The sequence below is a fragment of the Coturnix japonica genome, chromosome 5 (genome assembly GCF_001577835.2).
Source record: "Coturnix japonica isolate 7356 chromosome 5, Coturnix japonica 2.1, whole genome shotgun sequence".
NCBI classification, from domain to species: domain Eukaryota; kingdom Metazoa; phylum Chordata; class Aves; order Galliformes; family Phasianidae; genus Coturnix; species Coturnix japonica.
In genome coordinates, this window is record NC_029520.1 from 21,110,078 (window position 1) to 21,131,031 (window position 20,954).

The 20,954-nt window shown below is 59.1% G+C and overlaps 3 protein-coding genes across 15 annotated transcripts in view; 1 reads left to right on the forward strand and 2 right to left on the reverse strand.

Moving 5' to 3' along the window:
- Positions 1 to 2,020: 2,020 nt before the first annotated feature.
- Positions 2,021 to 12,579, forward strand: CHRM4 (cholinergic receptor muscarinic 4). 4 transcript variants are annotated; one of them, XM_032444813.1, is made up of 3 exons: positions 2,021 to 2,072; positions 9,921 to 9,962; positions 10,077 to 12,579. In XM_032444813.1, the coding sequence occupies exons 1-3, from the start codon at positions 2,036 to 2,038 to the stop codon at positions 11,552 to 11,554; spliced, it is 1,557 nt and encodes a 518-aa protein (XP_032300704.1). In that variant the 5' UTR covers positions 2,021 to 2,035; the 3' UTR covers positions 11,555 to 12,579. The 4 variants fall into 4 exon arrangements, with proteins under 4 accessions (XP_032300704.1, XP_015719894.1, XP_015719895.1 ...); XM_015864408.2 differs by lacking the exon at positions 2,021 to 2,072 and adding an exon at positions 5,855 to 6,000; XM_015864409.2 differs by lacking the exons at positions 2,021 to 2,072; positions 9,921 to 9,962 and adding an exon at positions 5,855 to 6,000.
- A 437-nt stretch (positions 12,580 to 13,016) lies between these two features.
- Positions 13,017 to 15,312, reverse strand: MDK (midkine). The gene is made up of 5 exons (XM_015864422.2): positions 14,992 to 15,312; positions 13,976 to 14,059; positions 13,737 to 13,898; positions 13,502 to 13,663; positions 13,017 to 13,357 (listed from the first exon to the last, which is right to left on the reverse strand). The coding sequence occupies exons 2-5, from the start codon at positions 14,052 to 14,054 to the stop codon at positions 13,332 to 13,334; spliced, it is 429 nt and encodes a 142-aa protein (XP_015719908.1). The 5' UTR covers positions 14,055 to 14,059; positions 14,992 to 15,312; the 3' UTR covers positions 13,017 to 13,331.
- Positions 15,313 to 16,024: 712 nt separating this feature from the next.
- The window catches only part of DGKZ (diacylglycerol kinase zeta), a 41,388-nt gene continuing 36,458 nt past the window's right edge, over positions 16,025 to 20,954 (reverse strand). For all 10 annotated transcript variants that reach the window (XM_032444801.1, XM_032444803.1, XM_032444804.1 and 7 more), the window contains 4 exons: positions 20,829 to 20,949; positions 20,252 to 20,288; positions 19,971 to 20,070; positions 16,025 to 17,786 (listed from right to left, as the gene is read on the reverse strand). In XM_032444801.1, the coding sequence (XP_032300692.1) occupies positions 17,670 to 17,786; positions 19,971 to 20,070; positions 20,252 to 20,288; positions 20,829 to 20,949 (375 nt within the window). In that variant the 3' untranslated portion in view covers positions 16,025 to 17,669. The remainder of the gene's footprint in view (positions 17,787 to 19,970; positions 20,071 to 20,251; positions 20,289 to 20,828; positions 20,950 to 20,954) is intronic.

The window sequence follows — 20,954 nt, forward strand, 5'->3', positions numbered from 1 at the left end:
GTGTTGCTCTAGCAAGAGGTTCTCAAAGGCCTGGTGCCATGGAGGGCTGCTCTGTGCAGGGCCCAGAGCTTTTCTGCTGGGAGCTGCCACTTGGTCAGGACCTGTCCCCGTTGAGACACTGGCAGAGCGGCAGTGAACTCCAGTGGGAGCTGCAGCAAACTGCAGCCGTTCCACTTGGCATCAACTTGGGACGCTTCTGAAGTTCCAAAGCAGCTGCTTGTTTGAGGGCTTGTGGGGAAAGCCCACAGATGACATAAGGGTGGGGGACCTGATCAAAGCAGGCAGCTTTGGTGTTCCTCTTAACCGGCTCTCTAGCTTTGGGCCAGAGTGTGGTGACAGCCATGGCCTGGCCTCTGTGCTTGTACAAGCTGTAAGTAGGAATGGAGCGGGTAGGCTTACTCCTCAGATGCTGCCTTGGATGTGCTTTGTAGGCATCTTGCTATATGGCCACAAAGCCAGCAGGTGCTCTTGAACTTTGTGTGTGAAGTGCGTATTTTATTTTTGGAGTGCAGTCCTAGAATGTGCCAAGCACAGCTCCCCTCCCTTGCCTTGGACTTCTTAGCCCATGAGCTGGAGGTTGGTTAGAGCAAGGCTGAGCTAAACTCTAGCATGGGCCTTTGGCCATCCCACAATCTGCCCAGCTGCCTGAGGTACAGAGTACTGTGCAGCGCAGGTTGTGGGATTGCAGCGGTGTTGTGAGGCTCCTTCCTAAAAGCCTGCAGCTTATCTGCTTGCTGCAGCGTGATAACGCAGCACGGAGGCAAGCACCCTGCCAGGAGCGAGGTGGAGATTCAACACGAGCTGCCTGAGGAAACCGAGCTGGAGCCACGCGTGTTTGCTGGCCCAATTTAGGAGGCAAAATGAGAGCTTTGCTGCTTAGGAGCAGGAAATAATCTTAAAAACCAAAAGCTTTTCTCAGCCATAGCTTGTCAGGAGTCTTTTAATGTGCTAACAAAATCCTGGGGAAAGGAGGAATGCAGCGCTGAGAATTTTATTTAGCTTTCTAAAGGGTTTTGATGAAGTCCCTCACAAGAGGCTATTAAAGAAAGTGAGTCACCTCCAGGGTAAGGGGTAAAGTCCGCATGGAGACAAACACTGAGGTGGGAATGGGAGGTGAAGTAAGAGCCAGTTCTTGGTGTGGAAAGAGGTTAATGGTGGGTTGGCCAGGCTGTGTAGGAGTTAGGGTTCTCTAAACACCCTAATGAGCTAAAAGAGCAGGGGAACAGCTGAAGTCCCAGTGTTATTTAGGTTAGCAAGGAAAAGAGAAAAGGAGCCAGAAGCCTGGAGCCCTGGAATTGTTGGTTGGAGCTGCTGTGCTGGAAGGGGGCTTTTGTGTGAATCCTTCACAGCGTTTCCCTGTGTAGGCACTGCTGCAGCCCATGAGTGCTCCAGCACCAGGCTTAGCAGGCAGCCCTGCGCAGCAGCTGGTGGGTGATGGGCACAGCCGGCTGCTGGGAGCCTTCCCCTCCTTTGGTGGCAGTGGCTGATGGTGCCCCTTCCCCCACATGTTAAGGCACACAGCCACTCATCACGGCTCTTCTCATCCACAGACTTAGGGAGTCCAGCAGCAGGTGGGACTCCTTCCAAAAACAAGTGGATTGCTGCTGCTGCCAGCCTTTCTCTGGTCTAGGCAGAAGTACAGTTTGCTGGGCAGCAGCAGCCCTCTCTGCTCCCTCCCCATCTGTCAGAGAAGCCACTCCAACAGGAAAAGGCAAATTAATTGAAATGTTCAGCATGTGAGGTGTCTGCCCCTAATTGGGATCTCGGTGTGCAACACAATGTGACGCTGCTGCGGCAGGGGACAACCTCCCCCTTCCAGCTGCTGCCCTCAGTCATGGCAGCACCCCTTCTCTCAGCCCCTGGAGCAGAGGCCTCTGCCCACTGCCACAGTGTGCTGGGCACCCTCCAGAGTGAGCAGGGATTTGTTTCCCTGCCACATCCTGAGCAGAAGCCTTTCATCTGCTCCTGCCTTGGATGGGGAGCTGCTTGTGATGGAGCCAGCAGGAGTGCATGGTGCTGCCACCAGGAGAGACGGATGGACTTCGGAGCTGCAGGACCTGCTTCTTTCTCAGGTTAGTGCTGAAACCAGAGCAACACTCACGCTGAAGGTTGCAGCCATGCTCCATCACCTCACCGAGCCCCTCGCCTTCCCTCTACTCCCAGATTCACAAAGCAGAGTCACCTGGAGAACACTGGAGGCTCTGAGTGCTCCTCCAGGTCGGGCACTGCCACCATGTGGCAGGGCAGCTGTAATGGGCAGTTAGTTTTTTCTGAGCACTTCAGCTCCAGATGGGCTTAGTGAGGGTTTGTGTTGGCTGATGGAGATGGACCAGCAGCTGGCAGCAAGGCTAGAGCTGAGGCATATAAATGCAAAGGCTGTGAGGGGTTGTGCTGGTCTGTTTGCTGCAAAAGTTCCTGAGAACTAATCACCTACATCAAGCCCAATGCTAATTAAAGCAATTACTTAAGGAGGAAGTGAGGCTGGGCCTGCTGCTTTGCTGTGGGCACTAAGTGCATCTCCAGAGCAACAGCATTTGGGCTTCAGGGGGACACAAGCTGGGGGCTCGGGCAGTGCTGGGCTGTGGGAGCCCCGAGAGGCCCTGGGCATGGGTTTGCTGCAGGGGTGTTGAGGAAGGCTGAACCTGTGGCGTTCTCATGATGGGATTTCAGCTCTGGCTGACAAAGGTGGCTGCGTTGGCATAATACGCTTATGCTCCTATGAGATATTTGACGTGATGCATCGTGACAGCCCCATCAGAAATTAGCCCTGTGCAGTGCTCGGTGGGCTCAATGCAGCCAAGTGCACGGCATGTGCTGGGGACATGGAATGTAGGTTGTGGCCCTGAGACAAGGCCAGGGTGGCAGGCATGGCACAGCAGGGATGAGCACTACCCACAGCTGCTTGCTGCCTCTACAGACCCAGGTTGGGGAACACCTCAGCCACATTCCAGTGACAAAGAGAAACAAAGGGGCTGTGGTATGTTTGCTACAGGGTGTCTGCCCCTGCTTCCCATGACTCTTCTGCCAGGGAACAGCATATTTTATAGGCTCTCACCGAGTGACACTCTCAAGCACCTTCCTCCTGCTCTTTTTTTCACCCCCTCTTCACTGTTATTTATCTTATGCTCATCAGCTTGAATGGGTTTTTCTTCCTGGGAGCTCTGCCTCCCACGCAGTTAATGACACTGACGGCAGCAGGACGGGATGGAGATGGTGCTTGCTGGGGCTTGGACCCAGCCCAGCCACCCACCGCAGCGTGGGACACTTGGGCTGCCCCTCCAGGTGCTCCTCTCACTCTTCCTTGCTTGCTTATCCCCTAGTCCTGAGGTAGGGGGTCCATAGCCTCACTGGGGGGCACAACACTATTCCCTGGTGTGGGAGAGGGTCTTGAAGCACTGCTGGCATGGGTAGAGCAAGAACTGCTGAGAGGAGGAGGAGGAGAAAGGCTGCACATACATGTTTGCACACCCAAGTGTGTAAGGCTGAGAGGATGGACGGAGCTATGCCAGAGTGGGGGGCCTCCTGCTATTTTCTCCTCTGCTGCACTCTGCTCCAAGGGCCTTACCTAAATAAATGGTGTAATTACTGGGAATTAAGGGGAGGTGAAGGATTGATGCCAAAACAGAGCCTTCTAATTTCCACCTGCTCTGCATCCTCTGGGTTTCTCTCAGGGCTTCTCTTCCTCCTTGCAAAATCTTCATTCAGATTGAGTTGGAGAAGGAGATGGATGGAGACCTCCTGGTGGGAGGCTGACTCCCCCCTCCCTCTGAGTGGAACCCCATGGGCTCTATCCCCACCTTTTTGCCAGTGTCTCACCAACATCCCCTCACGGGGTCTCATGCCCTGTGCCTCCCCCTCATCAGATCCTGTGCCCCAAAAGGCTGTGGGCAGCTCCTACCCGTCTCTCCCCATCTCCCCTCCCCTTCCCCGCAGACACCGCACTGCGATTATCGTAATGATCCCCGACAAGGCACTATCAGGAATTGCGGTGATAAATCTAAACAGACAGCTTATGAAAAAAATAAAAACAAACAAGCCACAAGCCTGGGCCCATAATTTAATACAAGGTTATTAGCCTGGCCGGTGGAGCACAGAGCTCTCTCCTGCTGCAGCCTTGAGCCTCCTCCACCCTCAGCTCTGTCGTGAGCCCCAGGCTGTGCCCAAAGCCTCAGCATGGTCCCTGCAGCACGCAGGGATGAGGGGCCCAGCCCACTCTGCCCTGGGGTGGTGCTGCTGAGCTGCCCTGTGTGCCCTGTGCCACAGCAGCACCAGCCACCGCACTGAGCAAGGGGGACAGCTTGGAGCAGGGATGGTAAGGGCCCAACAGAGCACCCGGTTCCCTAGCTTGGGAACAACTCACACCTGCATTTCAACTTCATTCTTTTCCCTTTTCTCTTTCATTTTTTTCCCTTTTTCTTTTTCTTTCTTTTTTTTTTTTTTTTTTTTTCCCCTAGATAATGGGTATAAAAGAAGTGATTCAAAAGCACTTTACCCCTTCCATTACCCAGAAAGCAAATAAGCACTGCAAGAATGGGGACTGCAACACAACAATTATATTGAAATATTCCAAGTCGTGCTTATATGGCAAATGTGACAAAATTGAGTGCAACCTTAAAATAGCAGCAGTGATCTCTGAAAGCACAGAAGGCAGATGCTGCCGAACAGTGCGGTGTCAGTGCCATCCTTTGGCTCTGCCCAGATTTGGGGTCCTGGCCCTACCCCCAGCTCTTCTCCTTCCTTCAGGAGAGCCTCCCGGGTCCATGATGGGGGGAGCAGCACTGGCACTGCTCCCTGCGCTGATGCTTCAGTGCTGCTGCACAGGGCTGAGCCCCATCCCTGCCTGCTTGTTCCCTCTTGCAGGTTCTGAGTTGTTTGTATTATTATTATTATTACTTTTTCTGTCTTTTTTTCTTTATTTTTGGGGCGGGGGGTGGAGAGGCTGGTAGATGGATTAGCGTTTATCACCAGGCTGCCTACTGGAGGGTTATTAGAAGTGATTTGCAATGTAAATAGTTCCATCATCAGGCACATTTTCTTTAGACCAGGCCTGTATTTGATGAATATTAAAGCGCGTGGATGGTAGCGCTGGGTTCAGTGGGGGCTTCTGGGGGCAGGGGTGTGCAGGGGGGGAGGTGTCCAGGACGTACTGGAGGAGCTGTGTGTGATGGGAGAGGCCTGGAGTGCCGACCCTCGACAGCTGGGGCCCATCAAGCAGCCCAATGCCTGCGCAGCCCCATCGGCTTGGGAGCGCTCAGCCAAATGGGTGCACCCGGAGCGCGGCAGTTTCCCTGGCACTGATTTTCTTGGGGAGGGAAGAAGGAAGAGGAAAGGGTGTGGTGTGGTGTGGTGTGGTGTGCCTGAGGTCAGGGCTTTGGGCCGCCGCATCCAAGGCACTTTCTCTCAGCTCCCCCGTGACCGCAACGTCCCGGCTCTGCCTTCGGGCGCTGCCGCCGCGCCGTCCCGTCCCGCAGTGCCCGCTCGGTGCCCGCTGCCCGCCGCTGTCCGCGGTGCTGCAGGGCTGCCCGCCCTGCTGCGGGGTGCGGGGGGGCCGTGGCACATCTGCCCGGGGTGGGGGAGAGCACATGTGGGGAAAGGAGGGGGCACACGAGGGTTTCTTTATTTTTGGAGGGGGGCGGCGGCGCGGGGATTGGCCGCGGCACCGTGACGTTGTGCTCCCCCCTCCGTATCCAAAGCTTTCCCCCGGCGTTTGTGGGGGGGTGAGGGGGGGACACATCTGGGGGCGGCACATCTGGGGGCGGGAGAGGGAGGGGGCGGGGAGGAGATGTTGGGAGGGGGGAACCGGGCCGGGCCGCCAGAGCCGGGTCCTCCCCCTCCCCCCGCCCCTCCCCGCCCTCCGCCGCTCGGCGCCGCCGGGAGCCGGGTGCCGGCCGGGGCCATGCGTGCCGGAGCCCCCGACGGCGCGGCGGAGCTCTCGGCGCTGCACCATGGCCGCTGAGAACCACTCGGCCGCGGGCGACGGCGCGCCCTGGGGGCTGCCCGGTGAGTGCCGCGGGGCCGGGGGGTGCCGAGGGTCTGTCCGCTGGGCTCTGGGGAGATGATGGGGTACGCGTCGGGGTGCGCGGTGCAGGGCTGGGGAGCGCTCGGGAGTCGTAGGGGCTCTCCTCCAACTTTCCTGGGTGTCCACGAAGGGGCCCTTCCTTCGCAGCAGAAACCGCCGTCGCTTCCCCTCCTCGGGGGGAGCGAAGAGGTGCGGGGCTGCACCCGGCGGCGGCTCTGTCCGGGCAGCGCCGCTCCTTGGTCCGTGCCCGCCGTGCCCCGTCCCGCGGCTCCGGAGCGTTCGCTTCCCCGGTAACTCCTCTCGGACGGAGATTTGTCTCCCGGGCAGGACGCTACGTGCGTTTTTGCCTTTGCTTCCCCTCTGGTTCTGGGACGAGATGCCCTCTCCTTTGGCTACTTTGTCCCTCCCTACCCGGGACGCGCAGCGCTGCGCAGAGCCCCGGGCCGTGCACCGCATGGAGCTCCCCGCGGCCGATGGGTCGGGCAGCCGCACGCACCTCGTTCCCAAAATAATGACATTGGCTTCAAATCAAGGGACGGCCCCTGGCGTGTTCTCAAATCAGTGCAACGCTCGGTTCTGTCCTTCCTCACTCTGAACCCCTCTGGCTTCACTGTGGCCGTGATTTCAATCTGCTACTTGCTGACACCGTGATTGGAGCGCTGCTTTTCCAGCTGCAGAGCAGCAGCCGCATCTCCGGGGTCTTACTGGGACCCCGAGCAGCGATGGGATGCTCTGAGCGTTGCTACTCCCAGCACCTGGCACTTGGGCACCTGCCGATCCCCAGCTGTGTTGCTGCCACACTGCCCAGGGCTGCGGCTGTGTCACCCTCACGGGCAGCCCAAGGAACAACCACAACAGCCCCATGTTGTGCCCTGCATCCACTGGGCAGGGACGCACAGGAGGGGCACCATCAGCACGGTGTGCTCAGCCACACGCCGTGCCTGCGGCAGCAGGTCGGTCTGTGTTCTTTCATAGAAGAGAAATGAACTGAAATGATTAATTAATGCTGTGATCCAATTACTCTGAGTTTGCAGAAGGGGCATGGTTTTTCTCTTTAAACTGTCCCCACGAGGGTCCTATTGATATCAGTTTTTGTCATAGTTGTGGGTTTTTTGCTTTATTCTTGTTTGTTTGTTTGTTGTTTCTAATGGAAATGACAAACATCTCCCCAGGAAAACGCAGACAAAGTCAGGTAATAAAAATAACGAGCTGAGGAGCGGCGGTGCCCAGCAGGCCTCAGCCCCGGAGCTGCTGTCCCCTGACATGATGAGATACAGCCAACAGTGCTGAGGGCAAGTGGGCACTGCAGGGCTGGGGGTGGGGGCAGAGTGGCAGTAGAGAGAGGGCAATGGGAGCTGTTTGCAGCGGGTGCCGCCTTTGGCACCAACACAGCTCGCCTGCCCATGTACACACAAACATGGCATGAGGTTCAGAGCCCAAACAGCCCCGCTGCCCCTTGATGCTCCAAACGGAGGCATTAAAGAGCATTGTCTGTCCTCTGTTGGCCATGGGGATGTGCTGCTCTTGTTCTCCATCAAACCAAGGGAGGTTTTCTTGTGTTTCAGCATCCATCTGTGCTGGCTCTTGAACTGTGCAGCTTTGGAAGCCAAAGGTGTGCTCTGGGGCAGTGAGACAGAGGGATTTTGCACTGAGCCATTCCTGTTTTCTTCCCCTCCCACCTCCATCCCCACTCTTCAGCCTGCTCTGGCATCAGAGCCTGCCCCAAGCAATGGGGATGCTCAGCACCTGAGCACCACTGGAGCTCCTTCACATTGGCATTTGTGGGCTCACTGGAGCCTGCCCGGGGTTGGCATTCCAAGCAGAGCCGCCTTGGCCCTGCACTGCTGCCGTGACGCAGAGGGGCCAGGGGAATGCAGGAGCCGTGGCAGCTGTTTGCTCAGCCTCAAGAGCTCAGCAGAGGAGCTCCATCGGTCAGCCGGCAGGAGGGGCAGCAGAAGCCTGGCCTTTAAAGGCAGAGCCCTGCGCAGTGGGCAGGCTGCCCCAGTGCTGCTGAGTGCTGCAGGCAGTGGGCAGTGCCTGGAAGCCGAATGCTGGAGATCCAGAAAGGCAGCCCTTCTGCTGCCACCATGGCCTTAATGTGTTTTGTGACTCCTCAGAGGGCACAACAGCAGCGGGCATTGGCACTGCCTGAGTGCCATCAGGGCATGGCAGTGGTGGAACTGCATGGCACTGAGCTACATGTACCTGGAGGGGAGTGGGGTCCAAGCATGAGGCCAGGCACAGAAATCACCTCTGTCACACCTCAGAGGGCAGGAGCTGAGTGTTCCTGCAGCGCTAAGGGTTAACGCTGCCTTGGTCTGGGTCCAGCAGTGCTGGGCTAATCGGGCTGTGGGAAACTCTGAGGTTTCAGTTGTGCAACGCCAAGGGCGGAAAACATCACTTTGAGCAAACACGACGTCCATGTCCAGGTCACAGGGCGGATCCCGAGTGGCAGCTCGGCGCCTGGACCCTGAGCCTCCCCATGCCTCCTCGGCTGGGAGCGGGGCCGCTGGGACGGGAAGGGATGGGATGGAGCAGGATGGGGTGAGAGGGATGGGACAAGTGCCTTGTGGAGTCTGTCCAGGGCAGGGCTGAAAGCAGCACGCAGGGCAGCTACGATCCCTGCTCCCCCACAGCTGACTTGGTCTCAGTCCCAAGCTGTTCTTGCTGCTCTCTCCCCCAATCCCTGTCTCTCCCACAGGTGTTTGATCCCAGACACAAGGAGGGTGCAGCTGCTGTGGGCAGACATCTGTTGCTCTCAGCCTCTTCCCCTTTCCCCACTGTATCTGCACCTGGCTGCTGACAGAGCTCCAGCCCGGGGCCATAGAAGACCAAGAGCATCCCGTTAAGGCAAGCAGCATTCATGCAGTAGGCAGCAGCAGTGTAGCTGTGCCCCAGGCTCTGATGAAAGCCCCGTGTATCCCGAGCGCTGTGGGAAGGAGGAGTGCTGGGAGTCTCGGGGAGGGCCACGGCCGGCAGCTGCAGCAGGATGGCGAGAGTGGGCCTGGGGCTGAGTGCTGTAGGCAAAGGACAGCGTGCAGGGCCGGGATCCGGCCGGTGTCTGGGGCTGTGTGGGCATCAGCATCGGGAATCTCCGGGAGATATCCCCCAGGCTCTGGCCGACGGGCCGGGCATGGCTGAAAAGAGCCAACTGCCGCGTTCAAAACGCCGGTTGCAGTCATCCATCCCGAGGATCCGGTTTCTTCCTTTTTCAACCCAGAAGTTTGCAGCCTGACCTCTGGGTGGCATCCACGGACGTTTGGATCGAGGCTCTCCTGTCCCCTCCTCGTGAGCCGTGCGGGGGGATGAGCTGCGCTTCCATCTTAAAATGGGCAACTAAGAGTGCGAGCCTCCGCCATGCCATTAAACACACTTAGAGGGGAATGCGGGTCTATAAACTCAAGTGGAAACAAAACAAACAAAAAAATAACAAAGACAGAAACTGTATCTTAGTAGAAAAGAAAGACGGGTTTGGATTGGTTTTTTGTTTTGTTTGTTTTTCAAAGCAGGTTTAGGGGCTGGAGCTGTACAGGAGAGGAAGATCAGCTTCCCTGCCCACCCAGCAATTCCATTTCTTTCCCCTCCTGGTAAATGCTCCCTCATCCCAATTTTGGTCCACTGATTATTTTTAAGACCACTCTCCTCCCACTCATCACCACGGGGGTCAGCCACAGACACCTTGGTTTCCGTGAAGGCAGAATGTCTGCCCATTATCTCCCACACCTGCCAGGGCTGTGAACCCATCTGAGGCTAATTACCCTCAAACTGACGCCTGGCTGGGCCCTGGGCCTCAGCCCAGCTGGGAGACAGGCCAGATCGGTGCCCAGTAAGATGCAGTGGGATTCACATGGATGTCTTTGGGCTGAAGCTGTAACAAAATTTGCTGTCTTCCCTGTCCCAGATTTCCTCTTCCAGAAGGAGCTGTTTGCTGCCAGAGACACAGGTGAGCACTAAGAGCCACGGCATGGCCCTTTCCCAAGGCTCACAGCCATGGCTGGACAGATGCATGCTCCACCAGGTGTGACGTACTTCCTTTCTGTCTCCGTTCTCCTTGCAGACCCCATGCACAACCTCTCCGCGCAGCCCTGGCAGGCGAAGATGGCCAACCTGACCTACGACAATGTCACCCTCAGCAACCGCTCTGAGGTGGCCATCCAGCCCCCCACCAACTACAAGACTGTGGAGCTGGTTTTCATCGCCACAGTCACTGGTTCGCTCAGCCTCGTCACCGTGGTGGGGAACATCCTGGTGATGCTGTCCATCAAGGTGAACCGCCAGCTCCAGACTGTCAACAACTACTTCCTCTTCAGCCTGGCCTGTGCTGACCTCATCATCGGAGTCTTCTCCATGAACCTCTACACGGTCTACATCATCAAAGGCTACTGGCCACTGGGGGCCGTGGTGTGTGACCTGTGGCTGGCCCTGGACTACGTGGTGAGCAACGCCTCGGTCATGAACTTACTCATCATCAGCTTTGACCGGTACTTCTGTGTCACTAAGCCCCTGACGTACCCGGCCAGGAGGACCACCAAGATGGCGGGGCTCATGATCGCAGCCGCATGGATATTGTCCTTCATTCTCTGGGCCCCTGCCATCTTGTTCTGGCAGTTCATTGTGGGCAAGAGGACAGTCCACGAGAGGGAGTGCTACATCCAGTTCCTCTCCAACCCGGCGGTGACCTTCGGCACAGCCATCGCTGCTTTCTACCTGCCCGTGGTCATCATGACGGTGCTGTACATCCACATCTCGCTGGCCAGCAGGAGCAGGGTGAGGAGACACAAGCCCGAAAGCAGGAAAGAGAGGAAAGGCAAATCCCTCAGCTTCTTCAAGGCTCCCCCAGTCAAACAGAACAACAACAACTCCCCCAAGAGGGCTGTGGAGGTGAAGGAGGAGGTGAGGAATGGGAAGGTGGATGATCAGCCCTCAGCTCAGACAGAGGCTACTGGCCAGCAGGAGGAGAAGGAGACCTCCAATGAGTCCAGCACGGTCAGCATGACCCAGACCACCAAAGACAAGCCCACAACGGAAATCTTGCCAGCGGGACAAGGACAGAGCCCAGCCCATCCTCGGGTGAACCCGACTTCCAAGTGGTCCAAGATCAAAATTGTCACCAAGCAGACTGGGACCGAATGTGTCACCGCCATCGAGATCGTCCCAGCTAAGGCAGGAGCCTCTGACCACAACTCCCTGTCCAACAGCCGCCCTGCCAATGTCGCCAGGAAGTTTGCCAGCATCGCCAGGAGCCAAGTGCGAAAGAAGCGCCAGATGGCAGCCCGGGAGAAGAAGGTCACCCGGACCATATTTGCCATTCTGCTGGCCTTCATACTCACATGGACTCCGTACAACGTCATGGTCCTCATTAACACCTTCTGCGAGACCTGCGTTCCTGAAACCGTGTGGTCCATTGGCTACTGGCTCTGCTATGTCAACAGCACCATCAACCCAGCCTGCTATGCCCTCTGCAATGCCACGTTCAAGAAAACCTTTAAGCACCTCCTCATGTGCCAGTACAGGAACATTGGCACGGCCAGGTAAGCTGGTGCTCAGGGACCACTTCAGCAACGTTCCAGCAGTCCTCCCCTTCGCCTCCTTCACCTGGAGGGGTCCTCTGCTCCCTCTCACAGAAGCATGGACTGCGAAGTGCTGGCAGGTGACGCCCTTGTATGCTGACAAAAGCCCACGGCACCTCTGAGCTACAGCTCCTCCAGCCACTCTGGGCCCAGGGACTCACTGAGGGGCTGGGAAGGAAGGTGAGCTGAGGCCACATGTGCTAACCAGGTGCCCTCCCAGCTCCCTGCCCTGGATGTGTTGGCCAACAGCCATCAGCACTCCTCATCAGACTGACCGCCTCTTCTCCCTGTGGCTGACCATCTCCCGGCTGTCAGAGCTTGTTTGCACACAAACAGCCTAAAGCTGGGTGTTTTCAATAGCCTTGTAGACCATTTACTACCCAAAATGAAAAGAAACGGGGGGCCCAACTCTTGCCAGCCACTTTGGACCAGGCTGGCTTGAGTGTGTGCACAGAAGGCCCTCTTGGACTGTCCAGTCATGAAGTTGGGCCTGTGCCCAAGCAGCAGTGGTGGGCTCCCTCCTCACCTCAATGTCACCTCCTGGCCTAGGGACCAGCGGGAACAGTGTGGGACACCTGTCCCACCGTGGTGGCCCCAGGGAGGACATAGGATATGACTGCTGAGCTTTGTAAATGGATGTAACCTCATGGCCACTGCTGTCGCGGAGTCCTCAGCATGCGGGGTCCCACCAGCCCCTCCTGGCCCCACGCGTGCAGCCCAGGCCCCATCGTGCTGTTGACTCACTTCTGCCAAGGCTGGGGCTCTGCTGAAATATGGGGGCACTGCCATGTCTGTTTGTCCGTCTCACTCCATGCCAGGGCAATGCCATGCGACCTGGAGAAGGGCTGCCCTGCCCCCCTCACTGCCGCTGCCTTTAGGATCCCGACATAGCGTTACCCACATTGCCTGGCGGGTTGGTTGGGGGTTTTGAAGAAGTGTTACAGCTACAGCAGACCCCCAGCAAATAAAGACCTCGGACCAGAAACCAAAGGCCATGGGTTGAGGAGTCCCTGTGGTGTCACCGAGTTGTCCTCAGTATCCCACAGGCCCTGATAGAGACAGTGAGTGCAGATGCAGACAGTCCACAGGGACATCCCTGTGTGTGCCTTTGTCACCCACCATAGGGCAGGGGTGGGAGCATGAAGAGGGCAGCAGCCCGAAGTGCTGCTGAGATGAGGCGCTGCTGGGGGGCTGATGTGGGTGGCACCCAGGCTGCTGTCCCCAGGCACAGTGACTGCTCTGCTCCCCAAGTCTCAGGGGATTGGTAGACACCCCAGTGGTGACACAAACCCCATGCTGGTACTGCGCCCCTGCAGCATCACTCTGAGCAGAGACAGACATGAAGGTGCAGGGCCAGATCCCCTTCCTCTCCTGGGGTCCCAGCCCCGCAGCGCTGCATAGGGATGGCAGGCAGGGTCTGACACATCTGTTTTTTTAAAAAGATTTTTATTGGAAAAGAAACCAAAACCCATTTCCCAAAAGAGGTGAGAGCACCCAGGCGGCACCACTCCATCACAATGGTCAGTGTGGCTGCAGCAGCCACCAGGGTAGTGGCAGCAGCTTCCCAGGGCCAGTGGGTCTGCTCTCAACAAAACTAGCGATTAAACAAGGCATCTCCGTGGCAGATGAGGTGGGGAGAGGAGGAAGAAGAGGAGGAGAAGGAGAAGAGGAAGGCTGGAGTGTGGCTCACTGTGGTGGGAGAGGCACGTGTGTCCGGGGCTGAGGATGCCGTCCGCCCCGCTCTAGTCCTTCCCCTTGCCCTTCTTTGCTGCACCCAATGACCAATGGAAGATGTGTTAGTGTTATAGCAGCCACCAGCACTCCTTGCCCAGCTTTGGCCCTAAGTGCTGCCTGGGGGAGGCGAGGACTCACCTTTGGCCCTAAGTGCTGCCTGGGGGAGGCGAGGACTCACCTTTGGCCTTGGCCTTCATCTTGGCGGCGCAGGGCTTGCTCACATAGACCACCTCCTCACACTGGGCATTGTACAGCGCTTTCTTCAGGACGCCCGAGCGTGTTTTCACACCCGTCTGTGCGCTGCACCCTCCCCAGCTCTCAAACTTGTACTTGCAGTCAGCTGCAGGAAGGGAGAGGCGTTAGGAACGTGTGGCCCTAACGCAGCCCCGCTCCCCCCACGGCCACCTCCGCACCTCCAAACTTCTTCTTCCAGTTGCAGGGGATCTTGCACTTGAGCTTCCTGCTCTCATCGCCGCAGGTGCCCTCGCGGTAGCCCAGCCCGCAGTCCTTGCTGTTGGGGACGCAGGGTCCCCAGCGCCAGTCCTGGCACTCGGAACCCTCCTTCTTTGCCTTCTCTGCAAGGGAGGCGGCAGCTGGGAGACCCAGCACACACAGACTCCCCCCCCCCGTGCCCACCCGGACTCCCGCTCACCTTTCTTGGCTTTGGCAGCCTCGGCGGTGGCCGCCAGCAGCAGCAGTGCCAGGAGGAGGAGGAGGCTCCGGGGCTGCATCCTGCCTGGGGCGGGGGAGGGAGGGATGAGCCCCGCGCACCGCCCCGGCACCAGGAGCGCAGGGGCTGCCATGGCGCCTCGGCCCGGCCCCCGCGGAATCCGGGGGGCGGAGGGGGAGAAAAAGCCATGGAAAGCGACCCCCTGCCGCGAGGGGCCGGGAGCGGAGCCAGCGGAGTTGGCGCAGACGGGCACACGCGGCGTGGGAGCCCGAGGAGCGATTGAACGGGAGAACGGCGCCCACTGCCGGCACCGCGGCTCCCAGCGCATCTTCGTGCGAGCGCCGGGCGGGTGAGTGCGTGTGCACGCGTGAGCGCTCATACGTGTGTGTGCACGAGCGTGCAACTCAGCTCTGCGTGCCGAGCGCTGCCCCCCTGCCTGGGAGACGAACTGCCCGGCCCGGCTCGGGGACACCGCGCCCGTCCCGCGGCGCTCCGGGAGCGCGGAGCACAGCCTTCCACGGCCCGTAGCCCCCCGCCCCGTCCCCGTCCACATCCCTCCTCGCTGCTCCTCGCGGACTGACCCCGGATCGGAGCCGAGGGACGCGCCAGGTGATGCCTTGAAAGAGGAGCCCGGGTCCCTCCCCGCTCTCGCCCTCCCCGCACCCCTTGGTCTGGCCGAGCGCAGCGGGGGCTCCCGGCCCCCTCCGCCTCCCCCAGGGCCGGGGCTGCTGACGGCCTTTCCGCACCCATCCCACCGCCACCCCTCGCCACGCGCCCCGCACAGCGCAGCCCCCGCTCCCAGAAGCGCTCCCGCACACCCTCCCCATCCTCGGGATGCGCCCCGCTCCATCCTGGGGCTGAGAGGTGCTGGCCCCCACCCCGCCCCGCGGGAACCCCGACCCCCCCGAGCCCCTACGATCGGCGCGGGGTCGGGGGTCTGAGGTGGGGCGCGGGGTGCGGCTGCGGAGCTCCGCGTGCCCCCATTGCCCCCCACTCACCTGCGGCGCGGAGCGGCGCCGTTGCCTTTGTGTGGCGGCCGCGTGCGGAGCCCCGCGCGGCGCAGCTCAGCACAGCGGCCCCTGACGTCGGGCCCCGCCGGCAGCCCGAGGTGGTCGGAGCCCAAAGTCCCCGTGCAAGCCCCTCCTCTGCCCCCCGGCTGCACGACCAGCCACAAAGGCGGGCGGCGGGCCGAGGGGCGGCCCCGGGGGCTGGGGGAGCTGCTCAGCGGGGAGGGGCCGAGCGGCTCGGCTCGGCTGTCGGGGGCTCGAGCCCCTGCGAGGGGCGTCCTCGTGTCCCCCTGTCCCCGCGTGCGAGCGCTGCGGAGCGGTCCAGGCTCCGAGAGTCCTTTGGCGCTGAGCACCGGGGCTCTGCGGACCGCGGGCACAGCCCCGACGATGCCTCCTTCGCCCTCTGCCCTCAAGGACTGACCCACCACCACCTCTCCCCAGGGGCGAGCGGGGCTAACGCCAGGCTCTCCTCCAGCCCCCCGGCCACGGCGGCCGGAAGAAGAAGGGGCTGAGGTTGGGCAGCAGAGCCATTTTGTGCCCCTTCCCCAGAAGGAAGGCGGCCGGGAGTGGGCTGCGGGCTTGTGGGAGCTGCTTCAACCCAGGAATCGCAAAGTGCAGGCAGCCGGGGGGGGGAGGGCCCCAGAACAGAGCCCTGGTGCTACGGGGCTGTGCCGAGCGGGAGATGGCTCCTGCGGCACCATCCAGCAGCAGGGGCTGTTTGCAGGAAGGGGCCTCGTGCTGAAGGAAGGAGGGAAAAGAGGGAGCGTGAGTGTGACAAACACAGTCATGCAGTCACAACTGCCCTCTGAAGGAGGCTCTGCAGGAGGGATGGTGCTGGCGCAGCATCCCAAGAGGCAGCAGCTTTCCTCATCCTTTGCCCTTGTAAGCGGGCAGCAGCCCCTCCTGATATGGCTGGTCCCACTGCCCTGCGCTGCCCCAGAGGCTGAAGCCCAAGCTGGCTCACCCCAGCCAGGTGTCACACACCCACCTCACACCCAACGCAGCATGAAGGAATTAAAACATCTTCATTTAGTTATTTTTTTATTTCAATGCCAAGAAACAACAACATCCAAACAGTCAAAAGTCAAAAAGCGAGGGCAGCGCGGGCTGACCCCAGGCCCCGGGCCTGCTAGAGCCAGCACTCACAGATACAAAAATACAGTCCTAGCACAGCGCCTGGGAACAACAAACCGGGTATTGCACAGAACCCCATGCAGGCAGGGCTACCAACAGCCCTCCGCCTCTGCCTACACACCAGCCAGGCTCGGAATTGCACAGCAACTCAGCTCACGCGAGGGGCCCGGCGGGGAGAGGGACAGTGTGTATCTGAACTACCTGTACAAAAACGGGGATGTACAAACAGGGGAGAAGGGGGAGCTGGGCCTTTAGCAGGGCCAGCAATTGGAACCTTTGGGAAGATGACAGCAGCTGCCCCATAGCCTCAAAGGTAACTGCCCCAGCCTAAAGCCTGGTCAGCATTGTGGTTCTTTGTGGTGTTGTGATACATGTTTTTCCTTCAGTATTTGTGTTGTAGGGGGATGTGAGCATTGTCACCCGCCACGGCCACAGTCGGGTGTGAGTGCACACTGGGGACGCCCTGGCCTCCTCTCCTGGGACCCCACCTGTATGCTGCAACCCAGACCTGCTTTGCACACACCTCACACTTGAACGCACCAATGCCAACCGTCGTCTGCCTTCCTCCTCTGCCGGCACCCTGCAGCCAGGGACTGCTGCTCTACAGAAGTGTGTGCACAAGGGCTGCTGTGCTACCTCAGCACTCATGGCCTCTGCAGGGCAGACGGCGCCTCGTGTGCCATGGCAGCTGGTGCCCCAAATGCCATCCTGTGACACGCATGACTCAGGGCCAGGGATCCTGGTGCTTCCTATGCATATTTCTGTTAGAACTTGTGGAGGTGCACTGGCTGCCTGTCCAGGGAGCTTGTGCCTGGGCTGGGGGACCTCCCAGGTTTCCCTGCAAAACCCTGAGTCTGATTTGTGGGGATGGCAGAAGCCGAATGCAGCGGTCACAAAGGTTGGGAGCACGGGGAGATCCCTGAGAGCAGCACAGACACAGCACTGAAAGCAGCTGCCCTGCATCCAGCTGTGCCAGTCCCAGATGCTCTGAGGAACGGGTGGGTGCACATTTCCTAACACAAGGGACTTGTCTTCTGCCACAGAGACCAAGGGCAGTCCCAGGCCGACAAGAGAGAACAGGACTCAGAGGCAGTACATCATGGTGCTTCTTCTGGACAAGGTGAAGTGCCTAATGGAGCGATACCAGTAGCAGGCAGAGGGCTGAGCAGTGGTGTCCTGCATGGGTCATAGGTAAGAACTTGCTGGGGGCACTCCCACTGCTCCCCTGCGTGATGGTGATGGATTGCTACATCCCTGCCTGCCCCAGTGGGGCTCTGGGCTAGAGCCCATCTGGAGCGGGGAACATGGTGGATGAGAGGCAAAGGGGGACACACAAAGAGCAGGGCTTCAAGTCCCAAATACCCCCTGTCCTCATAAACAGAGTCCCAGCCCAACCTGGGGCACAGCCCTGCTGTCTCCATCTCCTCCAGGGACTGGGCTGACACGTAGGGAGGGCTGGGCCAGACTCACAGCTCTGCCAGGTGCCGTCCTCTTCTCGTCCTGCCCAAGCTGGTCGGGCTAAGGCACGCTGAGCGCTACACAGCTGTCTCCTGGTCCTCCCGCTGGATCATCTGGTAGTGCTGTCGGTTCTCGAGGTAGGCAGCCAGGTCGGGGTCGTTGGCTTTCTCGGCCCTGTGCTTAGGGGTGTCTCCCTGCAGAGGGAAGGCAACACGTCAGCATGCTGAGCACCGGAGGAGACAAAGGCTGCTCTCTATGACATGCTATTCCCCGGCGCTGTCGAGGCAGGAGGGGAGAGGGTGAGGAATGAGGGGTATGTCTGGGGAATGCCCGGGAATACCAACCCCCCTTCCCTCTTGCAGCCTCACCAGCGCTCCTGCTCCCTCAGGAGGATCGCATTTCACCAGCTTATTGCAGCCATCTGGACTATGTCCACTAATGAACTCCCGCACTCCATAAAAAGCAAATCTGTTAACAGCTCGCCGCTACGTCTCCTCTCCCCCTCCCTCTGCCTGCCCCTCGCTCCTGCTCATTAATGCCTGGGCTCCACAGTGCCGAACAAACCCTCTGCTGAGAAAGGCCACGGAAACCTGGCACTCTGCCTCTGCCATTGAAAAGCGGCCCCCGAAGGGAAGCGCTGCTGCCCAGCTCATCTCATGGCACACAGCAGGACCACGGTGACTGAGTGGGGCGCAGGGGCCCCCATGACAACCCACAGACAGATTTCCTCACTGAGAACAATGGTCAGGCTCTAGGAGCCTCCACTGTGTGTGGGTATGGCCGCGGACAAAAGTTTGAGCACATCCCACTGCAAAGATGCACTAGAGTAGGATGGCAAAGGCACAATTTTCTCTTACACGCTCGCACAGAAACTCCTGGGACACCCCGGTGCCTGCTGCCAGGCATGCAGCCACCAAGGAACCTATCGTGCATACACACTAGGGCATGCCACAAAGTGCTGAGCATGCAGGGGGCTGGAGGCTGCTGTATGCCTCACTGCTCGGCTCTCCTCAGGGGCCCCCGCTCTGCAGCCACCGAATCTAAGCAGGCATTGAACAAAGGGGGGAAGAAAAGGGAGGAATAGAGTTTCTTCCTCATCCCCTGCAGTAGCTTTGGTGCAGCACCACCGCCTGCCTGGATCCACAGCCTGAAACTGGAGCTGCCAGGGCCCCTCTGCACAGACAGGCTGATGTGTGCTACCTGATAAGGGCCAGCCTACCTCAGGGTCGTGAGTGCAGGACCAGGCTGCCTCCAGCCCTGCTACATTGAAGGTCCTGCAGAAAAGGAGGCTGGTTCTTGCCTGTGCAGGCAGGCTGTAACCTGGGGCTAAACAAGGTCAGCGCCACGAGCAGGTGGGTCCCCAGAGAGCTACAAAGCCAGGCATGCACTCACACAGGCACATGCAAGCCCCGTTCCCTGGGGCAGGCTGTCATTCCTGAGCTGGGCTTCTTTTTGTGCTGGCAGGTTGAGGCTGTTCATCAGGCGGAGCATCCCACAGCCCTGCCCAAAGAGTAGAGAAGGGCCATATGTGCCACCCCAGCTGCCTTCTCCTGGCTCTCTCCCCTCACTGGTAACCACCTTGTCCTGCCAAGCCACCCCTCTGGGCACCATGTGAACAAGAAGCTGTGACCAGGAGCCAGAGATTGTGTGTACAGCATCTCCCCAGCAGCTGGCACGGGGCTGCTCATTGTCTGAACTGGCCCCTAAGCTCCACGAGCCCCTGCAAGCCTGCAGCCCTGGTTGGGGTCCTTGTCCCAGACCCATGGACTGCACCTTCTCAACCTGTTCCTACACCTCCTTTGCCAGACAAACACAACTACGTCTCCCTGCTGCAATGTCAGGAACCTCACTGACCAAAACACCGCCTCAGTCCCCCTCCTGCAACTGCTCTGCGGGGGCTGGCAGCAGCTTCTGGCATCAAGACACATCTCAATTAATGTGGTATGTGAATGAGAGCTCCTCGCCCGCCTGCTGACACTCTGCTTCACCCGAGGAGCCCCAGTGCTCCATCCTGGCTCCGTGGGGGGAGCCCTGCGGCTGGGAGGGAGCTCAGCAGCGAGACTGTCCTCGCTGTGACCCCACAGGGTGGAAAGGGGGAGACAGGGATGAGACATTCCAGCGCCTCGCTCCTAATTTAATAAAACAACACAGAGAGAAGTGAAAGGATGGGGAGAATTTAACCCCTCTGCTGCTAGGTGCGGGCTGAGCGGCTCCCTGGGGACCCTTAACAGCTCCTCTTTGCAGCTCTGGTGCCTTCTGCATGTACAGGCGGCACGCTGGCAAAAGCTCCAGCCCTTGAGCTGCTCTTCAGACATCCCAATGTGGCTCAGCTCCTGCCAGCCCCACAGCAAGATCCCTCCCAGTCCTCCCACCATCACCTGCAGGTCAGTCTTCATGAGTGATGCCCCGGCCTCCACGATGTAGTGGCAGATAGTGCGGTGGCGCAGAGCTGCAGCCTGGTGCAAGCTGGTTTCTCCGCTACGGGGAAGAAAGAAGATGTGAGGTGTGGCCCCTAAACATGCCAAGAAGGGACAAGTGCTGCACATGGAAGGCATTGCCCTCGCTGCAGAAGATGCTTGTCCCAAGGTCAGCCCAGGGGATGCTGTCTGGGGACTGGAAACCATGGCCAACAGGTAAAAAGTGTCAAGCAACAACTTACTTTTCTTCCTCTGTGGCATCGAGGATTTCTGAAGGGGCTGCGGAGAAAAAGAGTGCAAGGCAAGTGAGACCTGGCCACAAGGCAGGGGTGGGCTCCAGCTCCCCAGCTGCACCCCCCACCCTGCTGTAGGGGCTGCTATCTGTACTGCTCATAAAGGGCCTGGCTCCAAAACCCTCAGGCCAGCAACAGCATCTGACCCCAGCTGAGATTATGGAAGATGAGTTGCTTCTGGATTCATTATAGAGAAATAGCCAAATTAAAATAAATCAGCTTGCATTTCAGTGGGAGCTGCCAAGAACAACAGGTCAGCTCCCATGAAAGTAGAAGCACAACACTAGGAGATGTTTCCCAGAGACATGATGGTCACAGCAAGGATGGGATAACAGCCCAGGGCACCCAGCGCTGGCAGACAGTTGCTAAGGAAAGCCCATGTCACAGTGGGAGGATACAGCAAATCTGATGGGATGGGGCCCCGCGCCCAGGGGCATTCCCTCTAAGCAGAGGGTTGGGTGTTGTTGGCTTCCAGCCTGCTTTGCTAAGGGTAGCATTCTGGCCACAGCGAACCAGCCTGGCTCACCATTCTCAATGATGTATTTGACGATGTCCTTGCTCCCTGATAAGACAGCGTGGTGGAGGACAGTTCGGCCAGAGGAGTCTCGCACCATCAGGTCCCTTCCAGCCCGGTGCAGCTCTTGGAACTATG